At 44.7% G+C, this 25,245-nt stretch overlaps 1 protein-coding gene across 3 annotated transcripts in view; it reads right to left on the bottom strand.

The window, feature by feature from the left end:
* The window catches only part of SPATA13 (spermatogenesis associated 13), a 165,959-nt gene that overhangs the window by 64,150 nt on the left and 76,564 nt on the right, over nucleotides 1-25,245 (bottom strand). For 2 of the 3 annotated variants that reach the window (XM_032260075.1, XM_032260074.1), the window contains exons 3-4: nucleotides 10,107-10,472; nucleotides 8,093-8,237 (exon numbers count right to left, since the gene is read on the bottom strand). In XM_032260075.1, the coding sequence (XP_032115966.1) occupies nucleotides 8,093-8,237; nucleotides 10,107-10,472 (511 nt within the window). Of the gene's footprint in view, nucleotides 1-8,092; nucleotides 8,238-8,319; nucleotides 8,574-10,106; nucleotides 10,473-25,245 lie in introns of those variants that run through there. The other variant, XM_032260077.1, reaches the window with a different exon arrangement.

Here is a 25,245-nt window from a genome sequence, read left to right as displayed (position 1 = left end):
GCTCCCCAGTGGCTAGCCAAATATGCTCTGTTTTTATGAATTTCCTGCCCTGGCAAAGCTCCTGACATAGACCCAAGTAGTGGAGGAGCAGCAACCTTAACTGTATGGGTAAGAAAGACATGTTTCTGTGGTAGAAAGTGTTCTGTTTAGAACTCAACATTTCTTTTACAATAGTCCTTAGTTTGTTTTTGTGGCAAAAGGGAAAATACAGTATGCTGGCTTTATCACGAAGACATTTTATTTTCAAAATGTAAGTATCTTATTCCTCACTCATATCTCTAACTTTTCAGTCTCTTTTTTTTTTTAGCGGGATGGAGATCTCGCTCTGTTGCCAGGCTGGAGTGCAGTGGTGCAATCTGCCTCACTGCAACCTCTGCCTCCCAGGCTCAAGCAATCCTCCCATTTCAGCCTCCTGAGTAGCTGGGTCTGCAGGTGCACACCACCACTCCTGGGCTAAGTTTTTGTATTTTTAGTAGAGACAGGGTTTTGCCATATTGACCAGGGTGGTCTCAAACTGGCTCCACCTCTGCCTCCCAAAGTGCTGGGATTACAGATATGAGCTACCGTGCCCGGCATTTCTTTTTTTGACATGAACTTTTCATTCTCATGGTAAACTCTGGTATAAATAATGACCAACTTCACACATCTGTGACACTTTTTTTCTTATTGACAAGCAGAATCTAGAATTCTTTTTTTTTCTGAGATGGAGTTTCACTCTTGTTGCCCAGGCTGGAGTGTAATGGCACAATGTAGGTTCACTGTAACCTCTGCCTTCCATGTTCAAGTGATTCTCCTGCCTCAGCCTCCCAAGTAGCTGGGATTACAGCCATGCGCCACCACACCCAGCTAATTTTGTATTTTTAGTAGAGACAGGGTCTTACCATGTTGGTCAGGCTAGTCTTGAACTCCTGACCTCAGATGATCCACCTGCCTCGGCCTCCCAAAGTGCTGGGATTACAGGTGTGAGCCACAGCGCCCGCCCAGAATCCAGAATTCTTATCTTCTCAGAGCAGGTTTTTAGAAGTGCTCCTCTCTTCACCATTGGCCAGCTTGGATGTGCTTCTCAGACAGGCTGGTTGGCATATAATTTGGGTCATGCCATCCTTCACAGATCAAGATGTTATTTATTTATATCTTGCCTTTAAAGGATTCGATTTTTGTTTTTTCCTAATGAAAAATGTGGATACGTGGTTATGATTTAGTTTTACAACCTGCCTGCTAGCAACGCATATTATTATACCACTCTGATGGAGAATGAGTGATTCAGCCTAGCTCACTAGAGGGCTAGACTGGGTCATTTTGATTCGTTTTCCTAGCTTGCAAAAAAGAACTATATTCACCAAAAAAAAAAGTAAATATTTAAAAAATCAAAATTGAACAATTATTTCAGTAAGTTAGAAAAAATGTTTAAAGCAAGTCGACTTGCCAAGTTTGCATCTCCTCCGAAAGGGCATTTTCTCTAGTTATTATACCTAGCTATTATTGTACCTAATCTTGATGGTCTTGTTTTATTATCTGGCATTATTACTAAATGCTCTAATATAGGGTATTACTGGTTAACTAAAGGGCTTTTAAAAAATGTTAACAGACCAGGTATCATTTTTTGAAAGGGGTCTACCCATGTCAACTGACTTCGGTGCATGGGTGTGCATTCATCCTTTGCTGGTCTCAGTGAAGATCCCACTCAAGTCTAACGCCAAAAGAAACTGGATGTTCTCCTCTCTGGGAGACAAGAAAAGCAAGCTAATCTGAACTCTGGACCAAATAAGTGGGAAAAAAAAAGGGGAATGGATAAATAGAGAAGAAGGGAGATTCAAAGTAAGGATTCGCAATCAAATTTCACTTCTGATCAATATAAACAGGTTAAAGAGGAAGTATGGTTGGAACCCAAGGTAAATACGGGAAAATTAGGATCGTAGGTAGGCTGTGATGGAGTAAGTTGTTTCAAAAGAGAAAACCTTCGCTGAAAGCAAAGCATAAGGCAGCAAAGGTAATTCCCCAAGACAATGTTCTAGCACTGTAGGCATCCTTCCTAAAACCCAAGGAAGGGGAAGCCACAAACACCATCCCCGACGCTGCAGTTGTGTTTACAGGTTGGCACTCTTCCCTCTGATGAGTGCCACTAAGATTCATTATCCCAACTCTATTATCCCAAATACCATGCCCTACAAACAGGACTCAGGCCTGTCCCACGTCGACCTGCCCTCGCCGGCTGTGTGGCTGGTAAGAGGTAAGACAGGTGCTGCAAACGGGGCCAGAGAAAAGTGGTAAGAGAGAAAAAGCAGGGCACGGCACTGCCAAGTTCTCAGGAGGGAGAGCTCCATTCATCTAGAAAGACTCCACCTTCATTTATTAAAAAAAAAAAAAAAGAAATTTAAATTGCAATGTTCTATTTTCTATAAGTTGAGAAAAATTTAGCTGTGGGTACTACTTAATTTGGAGTTTTTTATATTATTATTTTAAATTCACACAATAATTGTACATACTTATGGGTACAGTGTGATATTTTGATTATGTATACAATGTAGCATGATCAAATCAGGATAATTAGCATATCATCACCTCAAGCACCTATCATTTACTGGTATTAAGAACATTTGAATCCTCTCTTCCAGCTATATTGAACTATACAATACATTGTCATTAACTGTGGTCACAGCAGAACTTATTCCTCCTGCCTAGCTCTATTTTTATATCCATTTACCAACCTTTGGAAGGTTTTGAGAATACTTGACCAGGGAGGAGAAATATACTTTAATTATTATTTAAAAGTTGATACTACAGAAAATTTCAAATACACACAAAAGCAGATAAATTAATACCATGAACCCACAATGATCAATCTTCTGTCAATATTGTTTCAACTATTTCCCACCAACATTTTTGGAGTATTTTAAAACAAATCTCACTTTTACACTGTTGGTGGGAGTGTAAATTAGTTCAACCATTGTGGAAGACAGTGTGGCGATTCCTCAAGGACCTAGAAATAGAAATTCCATTTGACCCAGCAATCCCATTACTGGGTATATATCCAAAGGATCACAAATCGTTCTACTATAAGGACATGTGCACAAGAATGTTCATTGCAGCACTGTTTACAATAGCAAAGACCTGGAACCAACCCAAATGCCCATCGACGATAGACTGGATAGGGAAAATGTGGCACATATACACCATGGAATATTATGCAGCCATCAAAAACGATGAGTTTGGGTCCTTTGTAGGGACATGGATGAACCTGGAAACCATCATTCTCAGCAAACTGACAGAAGAGCAGAAGATCAAACACCGCATGTTCTCTCTCATAGGCGGGTGTTGAACAATGAGAACACATGGACACAGGGAGGGGAGCACTACACACTGGGGTCTGTTGGGGGGAAATAGGGGAGGGATGGTGGGGGGTGGGAAGCTGGGGAGAGATAGCAAGGGGAGAAATGCCAGATGTAGGTGATGGGGAGGAAGGCAGCAAATCACACTGCCACGTGCGTTCCTATGCAACAATTTTGCATGTTCTTCACATGTACCCCCAAACCTAAAATGCAATAAAATAAATAAATGGGAAAAAAAAATAAAATAAAAAAAATAAAACAAATCTCACATATCATATTTTATGCAGAAAGTATTTCAGTATCTATAACAAACAGGGACTTAAAAATAACTGCACTATCATTATGCCAACTAACAAAATTAGAAATAATTCCTTCGTGTTGCCAAATATTCAGTCCACGTGAAAATCTCCCCAGCGTGTCTCAAAATGATGCATTTACAGCTGGTTTGCTGAGATCAATTTGTGGGGTTACTGAGCTAGATGCCATTCTAGCACTTTACTGGTTTGTGAACCTAAAACCCTCAGTGCATGGAAAGGGAGGAGTTCCAGGGCTGAGACGGAAATGCTAGAGGTGGTCTCTCATGAGCCACACCACCCTTGGGCTGCATCTCCCACGGGACAGCAGCTTTTACCATTAATGTCCTGCTAATCTCTCCAGGCCAGAGATGCTGCCAAGAGATGGTTCCACTGCAATGCAGACCTGGTCCTCCATGGAGGTGGAATCTCTCTCGTGGGAAAGGTGGGCTTAGTTATATACCACACAGCCAGGCCAGCTTCGTCATCTGAATGGTTTGACCCATGAGGTCTCTGGTTGTGCTGTTAACTGATCTCGGGGTCCCTAGGAACAAAACAGATGAGTGATTCTACTAAGATTTCACAAGATTGTGTGGGAGGCACTCTCCAGGGCTGGCAAGCAGAGCCCGACCTGAGCCACGTGACAGAGAAGACAAGGGAGGGCCCGTCTCCACTCCCAGACTCAGGCCTCTTGATGGAACGGAGCCAGGGGGCCTCAGGGTAGGCATCCTACTGCAAGTCTTCTTCCTAGCTTCTCAAAGAGAACTCCTACCATCAACCTGGTGACTGTGTCCCCAGGACAGGGAAACTCTCAGTGGCAAATGTAAGTAAGGGAAACTCATCCCAAGCCTTTCTGAGTAGAACAGATGGTTCTGGCAAGGCAAGGATTTAGTGCATGTGCACTCCTGGTTAGGTGCTAAACGGCTTGGCTGAATGGCCTGGAGGAATGTGGAAAGAACAAGATGGGCAGGGATAGGTTTGGGGAAAGAGTGTAACTGGCTACATCAGAATACAGTCAGAGCATGAGATGACGTCCATCCTACATGAATCATTATTGCAAGAGAGGCTAATTAATCATCGTGTAGACATGTGCCGCTGGATGTGTCTTTCTTCCTAGTCATCTTGGTACTTGCTCAGTGGGTTCATCAAAAGCAAGAAACAAAAAGGCCATGGTGGCAGAATGGATGCCAAGCCTGGGCTAAACCACAGGAAGCCTGGGCCTTCCCTCAACAGAGCTAATGATACGGTTCCCTACAGGAAACAGACAGCCCCTTGAGGAAACCTGATTGCAGTGGGGCCTTTTCATAATAGAGGGGTGATGATTTGTCCCTACTGGAAGGGCCACTTATGCTGGGCTTGGATTTGTTTTCCTGCACTGTCAGGCCTCTGTGGATCCTCCAGACGGCTCCCAGCCTGTCGCAGCATCTCACACGCCACCCAGGTCCAGAACGCTACAGAGAAGGAGCCGGTGACCCCATCACGCCCAATAATGACCAAATAAAAATGAAGTTATGGAGGCGGCTTGGAGACACAGCCAGAAGCTGCCATTCTGCCCTGGATGTGATGTGGACTCTGAAGCAGTGACTAGTTTGGAGAGGCTCACCCACAGCAGAAGAGGCAGGGCCGGAAACCAAGGGCAAACACAGAAGCGGCTTCTCAGGATTACTTAACAGTACACTTGCAAAATGTTTTCTTCCCACCCAGGAGCTGTGCCCTGTTGAAACTGAATCTAATGCCCCCCAAGGGAGAAGTACTTCCTCCGGAGTTCACAGTCCTGGCCACGATGGATTAGAACTAAGACTGCCCATTTTTGCCTCTTCATGCCACTGGGAAAATGAGCACCCACAGAAAATGGGGATGACTTTTGTGGTCACTGCTACCATATCTCTCACATGGACTAATGCAATCGCCTTCAAATCAATCTCCCTTCCTCTTCCTTCCTCCCCACAAATTGCCCTCCCTCTCTGAGCATCAATCAGAACATACTATTCTCCTGCTGGCAATGGCTTCACAGCACACTCAGAACAAGCCCAGCCTCCTCGTGACCTGCAGAGACCTTTCCAGCCACAGCCCACCTCCCAGCCTGCAACTTCCTCGTCTGTCTCTTGCTCCCTGAGCTCCTGTCACTGTGGCCTCTTTGCTGAACCTCAGACACATCCCGTTTCCTGCCTGTTTTTGGGCATCTGATGCTTCTTCCACTAGGACTTCTCCTCCCTCGGATCTCTGCCTCACTGCCTCTTACTCACCTGTCCCCCAGTGTCACCTCCTTGGAGAGGTGGCTGTCTCCCCCACCTGCTCCTACTCCTCACATTACCCACAGCCAACTTCTCCAGGGCAGTCACTGGTACCTTGGTGCATCCTATGTACCGACTTATGGAATCTGTTCAAATGCTGAAATGTAAACTTTTTAGGATGTTTTATTCTCTGCAGCATCCCAAATTCTTTATCTCTTTCCTTTCCCCACCTTGCCATTCTGGTAGGACGTGTTGCTTAAATCTGCCTCCGGTTATCAATGCTGAAGAGGCACTGCATGGAACTGGAGGACTGGTTATCCTCAGAGGTCTAGACTTGGAGGTGCCTCCTGCCACTGATGAGGCTCTGGGTATCTCCCTCTAGGGAAGACAGAGAGGGTTCACGGAACAAGCGCTCTTTGGAAATGAATGCCCTGTATCCTGTTTTATTTTTCTTTATAGTACTGTCTTCCTGATAAATACTTACTTGCTATTTTATCACCCTCTCACTAGAATAGAAGTGACTGAAGGGGCTTTGTTTGTTCACTCCTATCACATGCGGTAAGCACTGAACAGTCATTAAATGAATGAATGAACAAATGTAGGGCCTCCCAGAATTTATTCCTGTTTCTAATACCATCTGGAGTTCTTCTGGGAGAACAGCCTCCTCTCAATTTTATGCAGCCTTAGTTGGCAGGGAATCCATGGCCTGCCTTCACATATGGAAGGCAAGGGTCCCTGGAGGCCCCACCCTTCTCCCTGTTCCAGTGCCACCAGGTGGTGGACACATCACCTAAGCTCTAACAGCTGAATCCTCCATCCTGGGACCTGGACCCCTGGGTGAGTGACAGAAGGACAGGTTGGCCTGACTATCTCCTGGGGGGATGCCATGGCCAGTCTTCCATTACACATCTTCCTGTGGCTCCTGCACTCCCAGGAGAAACCCTGGCTGCCGCCCGTTCCCTAGCCTGGTTCCCCAGCCATCCCATCAATTCTGGGCACACCTGGCACCCCTCCAATAAATTCCCTTTTTGCTTAAGATAGCCAGAGTTATGTGTTGTTGCTTTTCAACAAAAGAACCCTAAAGTTACAACATTTTTAAAACAACAACTATAACCAGTGTTACAGAAAGCAGGGAACAGGCTGTGTGCACACAGGTACGGAGTGGGAAGAGAAGTGCCCTATGTTCCTATCACCCTAACAATGCCATTCTTATTTTTGGCTATTCTTTTTTTTTTTTTTTTTTCTTTTGAGACGGAGTCTTGCTCTATCACCAGGCTGGAGTGCAGTGGTGCAATCTCGGCTCACTGCAACCTCCACCTCCCGGGTTCAAGCGATTCTTCCGCGTCAGCCTCCCGAGTAGCTGGGACCACAGGCACGTGCCACCACGCCTGGCTATTTTTTGTATTTTTAGTAGAGACGGGGTTTTACCATATTGGCCAGGATGGTCTCGATCTCTTGACCTCGTGATCCGCCCGCCTTGGCCTCCCAAAGTGCTGGGATTACAGGCGTGAGCCACCACGCCTGGCCTTGGCTATTCTTTTAAAATCTTCTGCCATATGGGTACACTTTGCACATTGTTAAAAATATGGTATATGTTTTTTTGATTGAATTGTGTCCCCCAAAAGTTAGTGAAGTCCTAACCCTTGGCACCCATGAGTATGACCTTATTTGGAAATAGTCTTGGTAGACAATCACATTAAGATGAGGTCATTAAGTTGGGTCCGCACGCAGTAAGCCTGGTGTCTTTATAAAAAGGGGAAATCTAAACATAGAGACAGACATGCACAGAAGAACGCCATGTGAACACGAAGGCAGAGATGAGACAATGCTCCTTCAAGCCAAGGAACACTGAGGCTACCAGACGCTAAGAGGGTGGCCTGGAACAGACCCTCCCCCTCACTGCCCTCCGAAGAAACCAACCCTGCTAACGTGTTGATCTCAGATTGCTAGCCTGGGTCTCGGTTCTTTAGTGATCTTCACATGCAGGAACGTAGGTACACGGACACCACTGAAGGGGCAAACTTCTCAAACTTAGAGCCACCAGCCTGGCACACAGAGCATCTACCCTAGACAGCAAATGATGCACCACTGTCCCGAGATGAGCCGTCCTCATTCCCAAACAAATGCGCCCTGGCCTGGGGAGGCGCAAAGATGCAGAACCTGCTGCCTCAGGTTAGCTGGAAACAGTCAGATGGGCCCACAGCAGCTCTGAAAGGAAAGGGACTCTGAGACTCACTGTTGGATGCTCTCATCTGCCGCCGGCGTCCCACGCGGTCCAGCCCAATGGGGGTGCTCTGGGAGAATGTGAAGGGCCGGAACCGGGCTGACACAGCCTTGTAGGGTGGCACCTGGTGAGCAGGCAAGGGCGGCCTGGCAGCTGGCTGCAAAAAAATAGCAAAGTCTGTGAGGAAGTGCCAGGAAGTCACAGCTCTTGCAAGCACCTCGCACGCACAGCGCTCTCACCTCGAAGCCACTCACAGATGGGAAATGGTTTCTCCAAACCTGCCACGAGCTGCAGGCTGCACCCAAGCCCAGTGGCAACTCATGATTCTACAGTTTTTAACAACCCTGCATCAGCTTACCGGCCCGCACCCTGCAGCCTCACGTTTCATCTCACTTGTCTGCAACACACCAGTAGGTCACACTAAAGAAAGAGAAGCGTCTGCGAAGAGGAAAGCACGTCTAGGAAGCAGTGGAGTTGTCACACGGATGCAGAGTCACAGGGTAAGAAGATGCTTTCCCAGGGGCGGCCTCTGGAGGAGGTCAGGACAGGGCCACAGACCCGGCCAGGGTGACAGACTTCCGTCCTCACGTCCTTCTTCAGCCTCCTTTACCCCTCCCTGCAGGCTCCTACAGAGCCTGGCACAGATGGGCTCTTGATAAGGATTTATGGAACTGAAGGCAAGCTTTGCTTACCTAAACTCACACGGTGGTAAAGCTTTAGTTAAAAGAAGACGTGGTTTTCCACATAGTTGCCCAGGTCTCTAGAATTGTCCATAATGCCCTTCTGGTTTTCTATAATAGCGATCCCTAAAACTATTAATCAAAGGCCCAGTTCCTTTATGCATTCCTTAGATTTCTTTTCTCTTCTTTCTTTCACTACATGCATATTCTGCTTATGTAATTCCATAGGTTTTAATACAATTTTCCCACCCAATTCCCTAAATTTGGTTACAGTAGAGAAAATTACTTTGTACACTCATTTGGCTACTTTGAATTCCTACGGCTGTGGAGTGTCCTGGACTATTGTTCTCAGTTAAATCGGGTGACAATTTGCTGCAGTGCAGAATCATTCCCCAACAGTGGAGCATCTTCAGACAAAAGATTCTTAAAATTTTCATGGTATTCTGCAACTTAACTTTTTAACCTTAAGAAATCAATTCAATTTAATTAAGCAAGAGTTTTTGAGTGCTTGTTATAAACAAGGCATTGTGTAGGGTTTTACAGGAAACACGTAAACATACAATCCAGTACTAGTAATGTATAAGATTTCCCTTTTAAGATAATTTTACAGGTTATTTATGACATCAGCTAGCAGGTTTTAAACATGGAAGTGGGCATATATATTAATCATATATTGTTCTGTGAACATTTACCATGGCCAGAGTATTAGCCTCCCCAAATAAATACACATTTCTCCAAGATAGACTCTTTAATTAAATGTTCTGTATTTTCAAAGTGCTTACTGGATATCTGGATGAATATTTATTTAATTACTGAAATATACTAAGAATCCAGCAGTATTTAATCCATTGCCAAACTATTAATAGCTACAAAGTTACAACTCAAAAAAAAAAAAAAAAGAGCAAGAAAATGGTAGAAAACAAAATACTTTCTTATCTCCTAAAAAACTATTTCTTCTTTACATTTTATTTATTTCTTCTTTACATTTTAACAATGAAAATACTGTCTTTTTCAACAATTACTTCTTTCAGGAGTCTTACTAAATATGCCCTGTTACCTTTCCCTGGTTAGAATCTCAGGTTATTCAAAAACAAACAGCAAATGAGTCTCACGTATTATTTGAGATTCCAAGAAAGAAAGAAAGATTAGCAAAAGGCATCCAAACGCCAGATGGTTAGTTTGAATTTAGCCATGTTTTCACACAGTCAGGAAGAAAAGGTGGTGAGTATGTGGTGCTGCCCTTGGGGACAGGAGAGGGAAAGCAGATCCAGTTTAGTGTGCAGAGAGAGCAGAGGCAGGAAGCTGGAAGGCCTCCAATGGCTTCGGAGATGCACACCAGATCTTACTTGGGTCAGAAGATTCTCCAGTTCCTCTGTCTGGTTGGTCCCATACAAGCTGACCCCACCTATCACGGAAATGGGGCGTCTTCTCCGGGCTCCTTTGGGGCCGCCGACCGGAGCATTCTGGTCTTCAGGGCTGGCAGAAGTCACACTTGCCTGGGGATCCTTGTCCACACGGTCCTCCTTCTGAGGGTCTGTGGCAACCGAGTCTTCAGGAATAGACAAACTGCGGCTGGCCAGCTGGCTGTAGTCAGAGAGTGGCCGAGGCCTGGGCCATCTCCCGGAGCCCCATCTCCTCCTGGGGGTTCTCTGTGCCTCTGTCCTTTCCTCATCTTGTGATGAGCCTCGCCTCCGGGGGCCATCAGGGACGACCTTTCAAACGCGAACAAGTCAGGTGAGCTCAATATCCAGGAAGATATTAAAAAAGAACAAGCCATACATTCCCTCCAACTGCCACAGCCCTGCTTCAGGCTTTCTTGATTTACTTATTACTGCAGTTATTTATGTACTAGAACATGAAGGCACAATTAAACCTTAATCAAAAGAACCAAATCTATCTTTTATTCTAGGCTGATTCAATAGGCTGGTTCTAGGCCTTCTCTTGTTCAATAACCATAATTGAAATAGTGGTTTGGTGACCAATGATCATCTACAACAAAAGGCATTAAGAAAATCAGCAGGGGCCGGATGCGTGGCTCATGCCTGTAATCCCAGCACTCTAGGAGGCCAAGAGTTCAAGACCAGTCTGGGCAACATGACAAAACCCCCTCTCTACCAAAAGTACAAAAATTAGCTGGGCATGGTGGCGCACACTTGTAGTCCCAGCTACTTGGGAGGCTGAGACAGTGAGACAGGAGAATTGCTTGATCCTGGGAGGCAAAAGTTGCAGCGTGTCGAGATCAGGCTACCACACTCCAGCCTGGGTGATAGAGCAAGACTCCCCCTCCACACACACACACACATATCAGCACCATTGTGAGTTAATAAAATGAACTTAGTAACTATGATCAGTGTCTCCAAAAATATATGTAACAATAGCATGGGGGGTCAAAGTCCTGCCAGGAGAAGAAATGAATGGGTAACGCTATCCACTGCTGTTCTATCCACTTTCTTCAATAATGTGCACTACTTAGAAATAGAAGGTGCTTTAAGAGGACTGAGTCCAGGGCTGTCAGGACCCAACGCTCCAGGACCCTCTGGCTCCCACCAGCAGCCTCCAGGCAACAGTCTGATGGGGGCGAGCACTGAATGAGGATTCAGAGAACTAGACCAGGCTGCTCGCTAGCAGTGTGAGCTGGGACAAGTCATTTATGGATCTCAGATTTTAGACTGGACAATCCCACAGCTCAACAGTCTATGATCCCAAATGAGGTTATGACCTTCTAATTTTTTCAGAGGCAACACAATGTACTAGAAAAACACATGATGGGGGGGATCAGGCAGATGTGTTTGGTCACTGTGTCTGTCACACGAGCTAGTGCAACCTCAGTCAATCACCTGACTTCTGTGATCTGGCTCCACAGCAGCATTCCCTGACAAACAGCAGGCCCTTAGGAGGATGAGAAGCAACTGGTGAGACAGCCCTTACGGCAGGACTCCTTAACTGCTGGGCCATGGAGTAAACATCCCCAGGGCTCAGGCCTGCTGAGACAGCCGCTGTCTGAGCAGACCCCTCAAAGCCTGGCAAGAGAGGAGGGCTGTGTCCGAGGCCTGCAGGAGCAGAGGCCTACGTGCCCTCCACCATCCATGCCTGAACCTCACTTACAGATACAAGCAAAGAGGGCTCTTAGTCAGGCATGGCCACAAGGAGGACAACCAGATCCACCAGGGAGGGCAGACTGTGACAGTAAGAGTCCCTGGGAGCCCACAGAGCTGGTGCTGCAGCCGGCCGGCCCCCTCCCTGAGAGAGCAAAATGGTGGCTGGCAGAGGCAAAGGAGACAGCCCTCCAGCCAGCGGCAAGAGACCCCGGGCCCCAGGCCTTGCCATTTCTAGCCTGAGGGTCTGAACACTCACTGAGCCCATGTGCCATGAAGTAGTGGATGCAGAGCCCAGGGTGGTGACTCACGCCTGTAATCCCAGCTCTTTGGGAGGCTGAGGCTGGCAGATCACTTGAGGTCAGGAGTTCGAGACCAGCCCGGCCAACATGGTGAAACCTGGTCTCTACTAAAATACAAAAAAATTAGTTAAGCATGGTGGCGGGTGCCTGTAATCCCAGCTACCTGGGAGGCTGAGGCAGGAGAGTCACTTGAACCAGGAGGTGGAGGTTGCAGTGAGCTGAAATTGCACCACTGCACTCCAGCCTGGGTGACAGAATGAGACTCCATCTCAAAGAAAACGAAGCGAACGCGGAGCACAGAGCACAGCATAGGGTTTATAGGTACTCTAACCCCTCATTTTTGAAATCAGGAACCCTGGAAAGTCACTTCACTTTGACTTGCCTAGGGCCACGTAGTTAATCAGTGGCAACAAAGACACAAAACAATGGGCTTCATGATTTCCTTTCCAGAAGTTTTCCTGCAATGCCAGTCACCTCTGCTCAAAAGACAATCCCACGAGGGTCCCAGCAACCTCCCCTCTGCTGCTGTGCACAGAAACCTCCTGCCTGGGCTGCCACCTTTAATTCTCCCTCCAGAATAGCACAGAAATGATTTTGAGCTAAGGGCTTTAGAGAGTAGCCTTTTTTCCTGAACTCTGTTATCTGCCTAAAAGCAGAGCCTCTCAAAAGAACTGAACTGTCACAAATCCCCTCCAGAGTTGTCTGCAACTGGGGAAGAAAGGAGAACCCACACCCAAACAGACACTGTCACAAAACTCAGGTATTTTCCTGAAAGCCCTTTCACCTTTCTTAAAAGTCACTTGTTTTGCCGTAAGTTCTCTTCTCTGCTCCCCGTTCCCTAGTAAGATGGCACATACGCCTTAAATTCTAACCACCACGAGTGGTTAGAATTTTTCTATGAAGTCTTACACACACACACACACACACACACACACACACACACACACAACACAGGCATGTGGACAAACATCTGTCTTTTCTTTTGCTAATCTGCCCTCTGTCAATTTAATTCACAGGCCTTAAGAACAGAGTCTAAGAGTGCAGAGGAAACATTTTTCCTCCCCAACACCACTACAGGAAAAATATGAGAGAAATCATGAAAAGGTTAATATTATTTTTTCTATCACACATGAAAAACAAATTACGGATAGTTTGCTGAATCAAATGGTGCCGACAACGTAAATACATAGTAAGAAGAAACCCTGTAATAAAAAGGTTCAGGAATAACATGCTAGAAAAACAGAAGTACCACAAGAGCACAGGCAGGGAGCCGTGCACCTGCTACCTGTTCACGAACGGATGTGCAGCGCTTTGTTCTGTTCTGTTTTCAGTTAGTTTTTTGAGGTCTTGGTTTGTTTGATTTCACACTTACGCAACATGCAGCCTGCCTTTTCTCAGTGATACCAAAAGTAAGGAACTCCTCCAGGCAATGACGGAGGCTGGGTACAGGCAGGTGTGCTCCAAGCAGACGGCAGGGGGCAGAACTCGGAACTGTTCCTTTAACACATCCTGCCTCAGACTCAGCACAGCAGAGCACACAGAACCCACCGTCAGCCGGAGCATGGTGGCTCACACCTGTAATCCCGGCACTCTGGGAGGCTGAGGCAGGAGGGCTGCTTGAGCCCAGGAGTTTGAGACCAGCCTGGGCAACACAGTGAAACCTCATCTTGAAATACATAAATAAAAATAGCAGGGCATGGTTGCATGGGCCTGTGGTCCCAGCTACTCGGGAGGCCGAGGCAGGAGGACTGCTTGAGCCCAGGAGGTGGAGGCTGCAGTGAGCCATGATTGCACCACTGCACTCCAGCCTTGGCGACAAAACAAGGCCTTTTTTTTTTTTTTAAGAGAAATAACTGTAATTCTATGTTTAGTTTTTATACAGTTCCAATGAAGATATAAAAGGAGAAAACATTCCCTCTAAAAGGTACCACATATTCTAAAAACAGCAAAATTTAGTTAACAGGATAATTCATAAAATTGAAATGTCCAATTTTTTCCCAGCAAAAGTACAAGGAGAATGAAGGGGAAAACTCTCAGATTTAAGCTCAGATTCAAACATTAATTCTTAGCCAAAAGACTGTTAAATTCCTTATGAGACAAATTTGAACTTCGATGGATATTTTAAAATTGAATTTCTTTTTAAAACAAAGTTGATGTACTTCTGAAATACTACCTGGGTTCATTCCAGGGGGTATAGTTTGGCTGTGATTCTACTTGGAACTGTAAACGCACATGCACCAACAAACAGCCTTCTCCAGCAAGTGAGAACCTACCTCAGACTGTCACCGGCTCCTGCGGCCCATGGATGCAAACAAGGAACAGGCAGCTGGGCATATCCATGTCCTCTAAAGAGTCTTTCTTCACTTTACAACACTGTCACAGAAACCTACCCTCCCCCACGGCCATGCCAGAGCTCTGCCGAGTCCAATCAATCCATCCAGGGCTCTACCAGCTCCAATGGGCGACTCATACCCAAGTCATAAACCTTTGTAAACAGACTTTTCAGTGGAATCGCTGCCCTTTTAACTTTTGCTTCTCTGCATATATTTAATTTAATTTATTTATTTGGAGACAGTCTTGCTCTGTTGCCCAGGCAGTGGTGCAATCACAGCTCACTGCTACTCCTCCTGGGCTCAGGTGATTCTCCCATGTCAGCTTCCCAGGTAGCTGGGATTACATGCTAATTTGCATATTTTTGTAGAGATAAGGATTCACCATGTTGCCCAGGCTGGTCTCAAACTCCTAGGCTCAAGCAATTCACCTGCCTTGGCCTCCCCAAAGGGCTGAGATTACAGGTGTGAGCCACAGTGCCTGGCCATTCCACATACATTTTAAAGTGCTTTGCTTAGTGTTACACGTTTTCTTCCTATAAGACTTTGTATTTTACTTTGCAAAAGTAAAAGGCCAATATAGGCTTTGTTACCTCCAGTAAGACACTTCAAAACATTTTCTCAAAACCACAGTGAATGCAAATGATTAACCAGAGGAAAAATAAAAGATTCACAAAAAATAACTTGATTTCTCTCATATCCATTCAGAAGCCTAGCCTAAAAGAAATATAGAAAGTCAAACAGCAAGCGTCCCAGTACCTGTGAGATTTTATTTAGACAATGGATCTCTGCAGACATAATCTAGTTAACATGAGGTCCCCCTGGAACAGGTGGGCCGCAATCCAATGGCTGGTGTCTTTACAATGCAGAGGGAAATCTGGACACAGACAAAAGTGAGGAAGCCACGGGAGGACAGAGACAGAGACTGGAGTGATGCATCCACAGGCCAAGGGCACCAAGGAAGGCCAGTCACCACCGCAAGCCAGAAGAGGCTAGGAGGAAGCCCCCCTCACACCTTGGAGTGACTGTGGACCTGTCAACACTTTGATCTCAAACTTCTGGCCTCCAGCATGGTGAGAGAACAAATGTCCACTGTTTTAAGCCACCTAGTTTGTGGTGATTTGTTAGAGCGACCTAGGAAACTCATATAGGAAGGTAATTCAGAAGAAAATTAAAGCATAAGGACTCTGGGCATACCAAAGGTTTTCTGAAGATGTATATAAATACAACCAGCTAACCCCCTAGGTTTCTCCCAGGGTACCAGCATCCTGGCTACCACAAGGAATTCACATACACGGGTCAAGGTGAGAAGGAAAACACCTTGGCATCTGATGCCACAGAGGACTGTAATGAAAGCTGCAATTTTTGAATGCCTACAAGGTGCCAGACCTATGCCAGGCACACGTTACCTTGCTTAATCTTCACAGCCACCCTGTGAGGCAGGTACTGTTCATAGCATTTTACTAATTACGACACCAAGGCTAAAATAAATGAAACGATTTGCTCACATTAATAGAGCCAGAAGAGGGAAGGGCCCATTTCACGACCCAGTCTGTCTGACTTCAAAATCTCTGTCTCTCCTCTGTAAACCCTGCATACTTAGCATGTACTTTTACAAAAGGAAAACAGAACTCGGCAGGTTTTCCTTCCCTTAGATGTAGAACTGCGGGAAGAAGGGGAGAGGGAACGGCAGTTATCAGCCGTGCTGGTAACATGTGCCCGGGGCAATCTGGTGAAACCTACAGACCTCAGAATCACATGTTCACATGCGTAAGACAACATAAGAGAAGACTGTAAAGTAAGATGATTTAAAAGAGCTGTGATATAGTAACATACGTCATATGTGAATTAAGACGTGTGTTCGTCTAATAACATTCTGAAGTATCGATTCTGAAGAATTGATGAGTGATGTGATGTATTTCAAGACATCAGAAAAACCTATTGTATAATGTGAAAAAGGTCTGTAATCAGAAAATATTACAAAGATCTAAAACTCCTGGGTTAGGTAACAGCACTTAAGAGTAGCCTAGGGTACCAGTCTTGTGCTTCAATTCTTAAAAAATGAAATTTTAGGCCTTACAACTTATAAAGTCAATAAAAAATGGCGTCTGACTATCCCAGAACTATATATCATTTCCCAATGTCCCTTAAGTGAAAATGAATGTGTCATAACCAGAAAGACCCCTGCGTAGGCCTGTTTTGATGTGGTACAACTATCTGTCCCAGGACTTTAAGTGGGTAAGGGGAATGCATAGGATCCCAGATGAATTACTGTATTTTGAAGAGTTGAAGACAAGAACAAGGGAATATTACACATGCAGAAAGAGATTAAGTGTGAGCCTTAATGACATCTTTTCTTGTGAAAAGGGGTAGTATTTTTAATACCAAAGGAATAACGTGTTACATTCACTTAGAAATCTTAGATTTTCAACCTGCTTTCACATCTAACAATAATTACATTTTCTAAGAAGGTAAAGAAGACATCATTACCCCCATTTTAGGATGAGAAGACAGTGGATTTACTGAAAAGAGCAAGCAAGAGAGTTCAGGCACTTGAATTTCATCTCTGCAAGGCCAGCACCAGACATGACCCCACCATTTATAGCAGTAGGTAAGAATGATGCAAAATGACTTCATGGGTTATAGCAAAAACCCTCAGCAGCAATTGACGCTGCTCCCCAAAAGCCTTCATGAGCTCATCACACACGCAGCTCCACACTGCCGGCTTCTGCCCTATGTATTTCTCCAGGCTATTTCTCCATTCATCAGTGTGTGTAGACACAATCACGCGTGTGCATCTGGCTCCTGCCACAGCCCTCACTGTCACTCCTTTCCGATGTTCTCTGCCTCTCTCTCTCCTTGTCTAGGCCCTCTTCCTCTAACTGGTAGTGGACAGAACTAAGAGTCTATCTTGTTTTATGGAGTAAATCATATTTGGTTTCTTGTCTTTGATTTTTAGAACAATTAGGTGGAATAATCTTTTCTTCTTTTTTCTTTTTTTTGAGACAGTCTCACTCTGCCACCCAGATTGGAATTCAGTGGCGTGATCACGGCTCACTGCAGACTTGAACGCCCAGGGTCAAGTGATCCTCCCACCCTGACTTCCTGAGTAGCTGGGACTACAGGCATGCACCACCACGTCTAGCTAATTTTTAAATTATCTGTATAGACAGGGTTCTCACTACATTGCCCAAGTTGGTTTCAAAACCCTGGGCTCAGGCAATCCTCCCGCCTCGGCCTCGCAAAGTACTGGGATTACAGGAGTGAGCTGCTATGCCTGGCCTGGTAGAATAATCTCTCTGTCTAAAGCTGTCTTCTGCTTTCATAGCCCTCAATAGGGTGTGTGTGTTGCAGGGGAGGTAAATTATCCCAGCACACAGGAAGGTGCCCCAGAAATGGGCCCAACCACCAGGCAGGCTTCCTGGTCCTCTATCCTCTGGCTCTTTCCACCAATCCAGGCATGGCTCCCTGTATCACTTAGGCAGGCTGAGGAGCAACCACTGTGAGGGGAGGGGCTTCTGTAAGAGCCCAGTTGCCCATGCAAAGCGGAGAAGAGGAGGGGTGGCCTCTGACCTAGTTCAGAAATAAGTAACTAGCAAAACACCCTGTATTTCACTGAGTAACGCCGCCTCGCAGGGGTGCCTATTCAAGATGGCTCCACTGCACCCCTCACAGCTTCTGTTACTTTAGGGACCATCTTGGGAAGAGGCAGGCATGGTCATTAAGCTGTCCCTTTTTTTCTCAGGCCTGGCTCTCAGGACAGAGCCAGGGCCAGGGCCAGAAACAGACCAGGCACGTTACTGGAAGCAGAAGCATCATTTACTGGGTTATTCTTTCCATGGCTTGTAAGCAAAAAAGTATGTAACAACTCTGGGCTACATTCTTACAAATGTGCTGCATATTTTACTAGAATGTTAGGTTTCAAGCTGTAAGAATCTTCAGTGACTGGTGGAATTCTGGCAGCAAATGAAGCACAAGTGACTAAGCCAAGCTGTTCTCATTACTACAGAAAGGGGCTACGTGCACGTCAATAATCGTGGCATCATTTTTAAAGAACTCCAAGAAACAAAAAAATAAGCAACTATTATAACTTGGAAAACTGTGGCCTTGTCCTTTGGATTCAGCAAACAGTTCGGTCATTTGTTAAACATTTTAAAACAATGAATGTTTATCTCCCTTGAAGTAGGAGAGGAGCGTGGTGGTGATATCAGATATTTCAATTGTCCTTGAATGTGTTACAGGGATGATGAAAGCCCCTGGAAGCACAGCTGGTGACCCTATGGCCTTGTATGTGACCTGCTTTATAAACTGATATGGTAGTTTACCTAAAAATGCAAACACACTGACGTTCATGGAGAACGCTTACTTTCATACTGTTAACCCAGTTTCATGAGCATAAAAACACTAGTACCTTAGAAAAATGTAATCACTACAGCCTTAGATTACAAGATGGAGAAATCAGTGTAGCTGAGGTCTTCTCTAATTTAAAATAAAGAAGGAACTCTACGTGACGGTGACAAACTCCATCCCAGCCCCTGTGGCTGTGTCCCGTGCCCCTCACCTCACCTACCTTCCTCACATCATAGACACGTGTCACCACTGTAACCCCAAGGCTAACACTCCCAGGCTGATGGGTTGAGTTTTTCCCTCTGAGCCTTCATAATAATTATTCAACGGAGTTCTGCTTTCTAGGCTCAAGTAAAACATCTAGACCATCCTGCCATCCCAAAATCAATAGTAATATGATGCTGAGATTGATACCCAGGTAAAGAAAACAAAACTGATAGGTCGTATTTTTTTTTTTTTAAGAGGGTCTCACTCTGTCACCATGCTGGAGTGTAGTGGCACAATCATGGCTCATTGCAGCCTCAACCTTCAGGGCTCAAATGATCCCTCTACTTGGCTAATTTTTGTATTTTTAGCAGAGACAGGGTTTAGCCATGTTGGCCAGGCTGGTCTTGAACTCCTGGGCTCAAGTGATCCGCCCACCTCAGCCTCCCAAAGTGCTGAGATTACAGGCGTGAACCAACATGCCAAGCTGGAGGTTGCAATTTTATGCCTGGACTCATTAAGAGGAAAGAAATAGTTTAACGCCATCATATTACAAAATAAATGCACATAATGACCACATCTTAAAACACGTTTCATCTCTGCAACACATGCTAAAGAATATAGAGGTCTACTTTCAAACTTATTATTTTCAATGCGTGAAAAAAATGATTTTATAAAAATGAAGTTACTTTCCTCTTTTGAAATTAAACTTATTGAGTGAGGACAACGGAATATTTCAAATTAATAACCATATTTTAGCTCTGAATTTGCTAGCAACCTGTTGTTCATCTTTCTCTACTTTTTCTTTTTAGACACAATCTCAATCTGACACGCAGGCTGGAGTGTAGTGGTGCAATCTTGGCTCACTGCAGCCTCCACCTCCTAGGTTCAGGTGATCCTCCTACCTCTGCCTCCCAAGTAGCTGGGACACAGGTGTACATCAGCACACCTGGCTCATTTTTCTATTTTTAGTAGAGATAAGAGTTTCACCATGTCAGGCAGGCTGGTAACTCCTGGGTTCAAGTGGTCCACCTGCCTCAGCCTCCCAAAGTGCTGGGATTACATGAGCCACCACACACGGCCTGTTGTTTCTCTTTCTTTATATTTTCATACTCTCCTGTCCCTGGCCCCCATCCCACACCAAACCCTTTTGAACATCAGAGATTTTTTGTTTTCTGTTTTTTAAGAGACATAGCCTTGCTATGCGACCTAGGCTGAAGTGCAGTGGCTATTTACCAGCATGACCATAGTGCTCCACACCCTTGAACTCGTAAGCTGAAGTGGTCCTCCTGCCTCAGCCTCCGGAGTAGCTGGGGCTCTAAATGTGGGCACCATATCTGGCACACAGAGTTTATTTCTTTTTTATTTTTATTTATTTATTTTAAAGACGGGGTTTCACCATGTTGGTCAGGCTGGTCTTGAACTCCCAACCTCAGGTGATCCGCCCGCCTTGGCCTCCAAAGTGCTTGGATTACAGGCATGAGCCACCACACCAGGCCCAGGGTTTATTTCTTAATGCCTTTTTTTTTTTTTTTTTTTAACTTTCACTGTAGAGAGGGGCAATGGGAATTAGGAGGAGAAGAGAAACAGAATAGGAAGCAAGGTGATAGGTCCTGGCTTACTCTCCAGTGAAAGCAGATAGAGAAAAACATGTCTGTGTTGACAGCATCATAAGCTCCCTAGACTCAGAGTTAGTAGCTCCTTTCTGTGCTCTATTAGAGTCGCTATAATATGTGTATAACACTTATTGATTTATCTGATAATCTCATGGAAACAGCTATTTACATTTTTTCAAACTGTCTATTACTATCTGAATGGCACCAGAGTCTACAATAGCGTTTGAGAAATGGGCAATAAGAAATGTGTCTTGAACGGGTTAAAGATGAATGGGTGAGTTGATGGGCAGATAGGTGAACAAGTAAATGAATGGGCTGCATGGCAAGGAAGCTGCTCTCACCCAACATTCCATACTGATTTTTATAAATAAACTTACTTTCATCTTTTGAAATTACTGATTGAGGACCACTAAGTATTTCATCATCAGTGACCATGTTTCAGATCAGGAAGTCAGCCATCTTGTCTGTCTCCTCCCTCATCTACTGAAATTCCATGCCACTCTACAAACATAATGATTGCAATTTTCTTTCCCCCGTTATCAACAGTCCTGTTCTGAAGGTGTCTTATTTAGCCTCAGCTACATGAGGAACAAGGTAATGGATCCTTGCCACCAATAAGCTTCTATGCTTTTACTAATTAACAGATTGTATCACACCTGCTTTCAACTCATAAGCGTCCAGGGCCTCCCTGAGCAGGTAAACACCAATCTCCGACGTGCTGCGTACCAGGGACACTCATGTCACATGGATGCTCTGTACAGGAACTATCACAAAGGAAAGGCAAGATCACAAGGAGCACCTGCAGGGCTTCTTTTTTATTTTCACTGAGGAAGACAAGATTCTAATGTGTCTGCTGCCAAATATTTCCAGTAGGTTTAACTCAAAACTTGGCAGTTAAAGAATTACAGATGAATAATTTATACCACAAAGAGTAAAAATAAAAAGCCAAATGTACCAGGGATCCTGGCTGCAAATAAACATGTGAAAAACGTATAATATACATTAAGGAGTAGGGCTGTAATCCTCTTCCTGTCCCCATCTGTGGCACTGACGTACTAAACATGGCACCACTCTGGCCCTGGAGTCACCCTGGAGCCCAAGGTGGCTTTCTTTCTTGTGTCATCCAGTGAACTCCCAAAACAAATGGCCAGAAAAGGGACTGAATCACCTTAGTGGAGCTGCCTAACCCATCCCAACCAGCCAAAACATTCCTATCTAAAACATCAAGGAGAGGCTGGGTGCGGTGGCTCATGCCTGAAATCTCAGCACTCTAGGAGGCCAAGGTGGATGGATCACTTGAAGTCAGGTGTTCAAGACCAGCTTGGCCAACATGGTGAAACCCTGTCTCCACTAAAAATAAAAAAATTAGCCAGGCATGGTGGTGCACACCTGTAATCCCAGCTGCTTGAGAGGCAGGGCACAAGAATCGCATGAACCCAGGAGGCGAAGTTTGCAGTGAGCCGAGATCACACCACTGCACTCCAGCCTTAGAGACAGAGCAAGACTCTGTCTCAAAACAAAAAAACAAAAAAACAAGTCAAGGAGAAGAACTGGTTTGGGCAGGGACACATGACCCAAGCTCAGTGGCAAGAATGCTACACATGGAGTCACAAGAGAAGTGGAATAAAAATTTAACTAACCATGATACCAGCACTAGAAACATGCTCCTAACCTACAGCACATGATTTAATTGTGTGGTATAAAATATATATTTATATATATATTTAATATGTATTATACATATTTAAACACACACATACATAGACATATGTGTGTAGCAGTAATGTCTACTACTTTGACTACTTTTTAAAAATTGTGAGATGGGGTCTGGTTATGTTGCCCAGGCTGGTCTCAGACTCTTGGTCTCAAGTGATCTTCTGCCTTGGCTTCCTGAGTAGCTTGAGGTTACAGGTATATGCCACTGCGCCAGCTGCATTTTAATTATTTTTAGGTGTATGCGTCAGTGGCATTAAGTACATTCACAGTGCTGTGTAATCATTACCACCATCCATCTCCAGAACTTTTTCATATCTCCCACGTCTCTCTCCAGAACTTTTTCATATCTCCCAAATGTACCTCTGTACCCATTAAATACTCTCTCCCATTCTTTCTTCCTCTTAGCCCTTGGCAATGACTACTCTACTTTCTGTCTTTATGAATTTCACTACTCCAGGGACCTCATGTGAGTGGAATCATGCAGTAGTTTTTTTTTATAACTGGCTGATTTCACACAGCACCCTGTCCTCAAGGTTCAGCCATGCTGCAGCATGTTTTTTTTTGTTGTTGTTGTTGTTTGTTTCTTTGAGACAGAGTCTCACTCTGTTGCCAGGGCTGGAGTGCAGTGGCACAATCTTGGCTCCCAGCAACCTCCACCTTCTGGGTTCAAGCGATTCTCCTGCCGCAGCCTCCCAAGCAGCTGAGATTACAGGCACCTGCCACTACGCCCAGCTAATTTTTTTGTATTTTTAGTAGAGATGGGGGTTTCACCATGTTGACCAGGCTGGTCTTGAACTCCTGACTTTGTGGTTGGCCCAGCTTGGCCTCCCAAAGTGCAGGGATTACAGGCGTGAGCCAAAGCACTCTGCCTGTGGCATTTTTTTTAAAGGCATGAATAATATTCCGCAGTGTGTGTACACACTATACTTTTTATCCATTTGTCCATCAAAGGACACGCGGGTTGTTTCCTTCTTTTGCCTCTTATGAATAGTGCTGCTATGAACATGGGTGTATAAATTAAATGCGAGTCCTGCTTTCAATTATTTTGGATTACCAGAAATGGAATTACTGAATCATATTGTAATTCTGTGTTTAACTTTGAAGGAATCGGCATACTGTTTTTCACAGTGGCTGCACCATTATTTTACATTCCCACCAGCAACACACAGGGGTTCCAATTTCTCCATATCTTTGTGAACAATTGTTATTTATTTTTTTACGTAGTAGCCATCCTAACAGGTGTGAAGTGGTATTTCACTGTGATTTTAATTTGCATTTGTTTTCATATGCTTTATTATTTGCGTATCTTATTTAGAGAAATGTCTATTCAAGTCCTTTGCTCTTTTTTTAAATGGGGCTGTGTTTTTTGCTGTTGTTGAACATACCATTTAATTTAAAAGCTCTCTGAAGTAGATACATTTAATTCTACTTTACAGATAAGAAAGATTAAGTGATTCACCAAGAGATCAGCAAAGGAGTGAATGGTGAGAATGTCTGTACGCCACATCCTAAAGCAGATGCTGATTCTAGGCCTCCTCCTCCTTTGCAGACCCAGCTACAGGCCCGGCCCTGCCCCTCACTAGTTATGTGACAGTCCTTTAACTTTTCTGTTAAAGCAAATTAAAAAATCACCTATGTCATAGGTGGCTGTGAAAATCCAATGCAACAGTGTTACACGTTGGAACTTGACGCATTGAAAAGGCATCATATCAATTTGAGCTATTAGTGATATTTTTATTTTCAAGAAACATATTTTTTAAAATCCTGAATGAGCTGGTAAAAATTCCAGTTCTCAGTAGTTGATGGAGCAATTGCTAGACTCATACTCCTCAACATATTTTAGACCAAATTCTTTATTTTATTTGAGACAGGGTTTTCGCATTGCCACCCAGGCTGAAGTGAAGTGGCATGATCACAACTCACTGTGGCCTCGACCTCTTAGGCTCAGGCAATCCTCCCACCTTGGCCTCCTGAGTAGCTGGGACCACAGGCTTACACTGCCACGCCAGGCCAACTTTTTATTTTTTTTAGAGACAAGATCTCACCATGCTGCCCAGCCTGGTCTTGAGCTCCTGAGTTCAAGTGATCCTCCAGCCTTGACCTCCCAAAGTGCTGGGATTACAGGCGTGAGCCACTATGCCAGCCAGACCAATTCCTTATTGTACCATTTCTTGCCTGAGGGATTTTTTGTCTATAGAAACATATATTCAATTTATATTATTGTTCAATTAAAAAAAAAAAGATTACAAGCAATCTTTCTCTTTTCCAGGCATGCCTCCCTAGCTTGAATCACAGCATCACTATTCTGGACAAGCACAGGTCACTTTCTGCCTGGAGGAGCCTCAGCCTGGACAGTGGGTCTCAACGTTTGCATGACAGAAGTCGTTCTCCCGAGCTGATTCCTGATAGTCCAGGTTGCTGGGTCTAAACCCCAGGGACTCTAATTCAGTAGCTCTGGGTGAGGCTCAGGAATCTGTAGCTTTGCTTTGTACCTCAGGGTGTGGCTAGAACTCAGAAGCACATCATTTGCAAAGTTTAACTGTCATGTGCTAAAACGTCTGACCAAAGGAAGTAATTTGAATCATAACGATTTCTGTTATGATAAAAGCCAATATTTACTGGATTTATGATGTTCCAAGGCATTGTGTTAAGTACCTTACATCCATTATTTCATTTAATTCTGGCAGTACTGTCATCTCGATTTTTAAAGAAGTCGAGGCTTAAGCAGGTCAAATGTCTTTCTTAAGGACATACTGCTAGTTAGCAATAAAACTAGGACAGAACTCAGCAGAACAAGGCCCAACTACTTTACACCATCAAGCTTCCTGACCAGTAAAGTTGGGAATGGCTGGCTGACAGCCATGAGGATTCTGGT

This window comes from Sapajus apella, unplaced genomic scaffold (genome assembly GCF_009761245.1).
Source record: "Sapajus apella isolate SASKATOON/1434 unplaced genomic scaffold, GSC_monkey_1.0 scaffold114, whole genome shotgun sequence".
NCBI classification, from domain to species: Eukaryota; Metazoa; Chordata; class Mammalia; order Primates; family Cebidae; genus Sapajus; species Sapajus apella.
The sequence above is the reverse complement of the archived record's forward strand: the minus strand, read 5'-3'. Positions and strand labels throughout refer to the sequence as shown.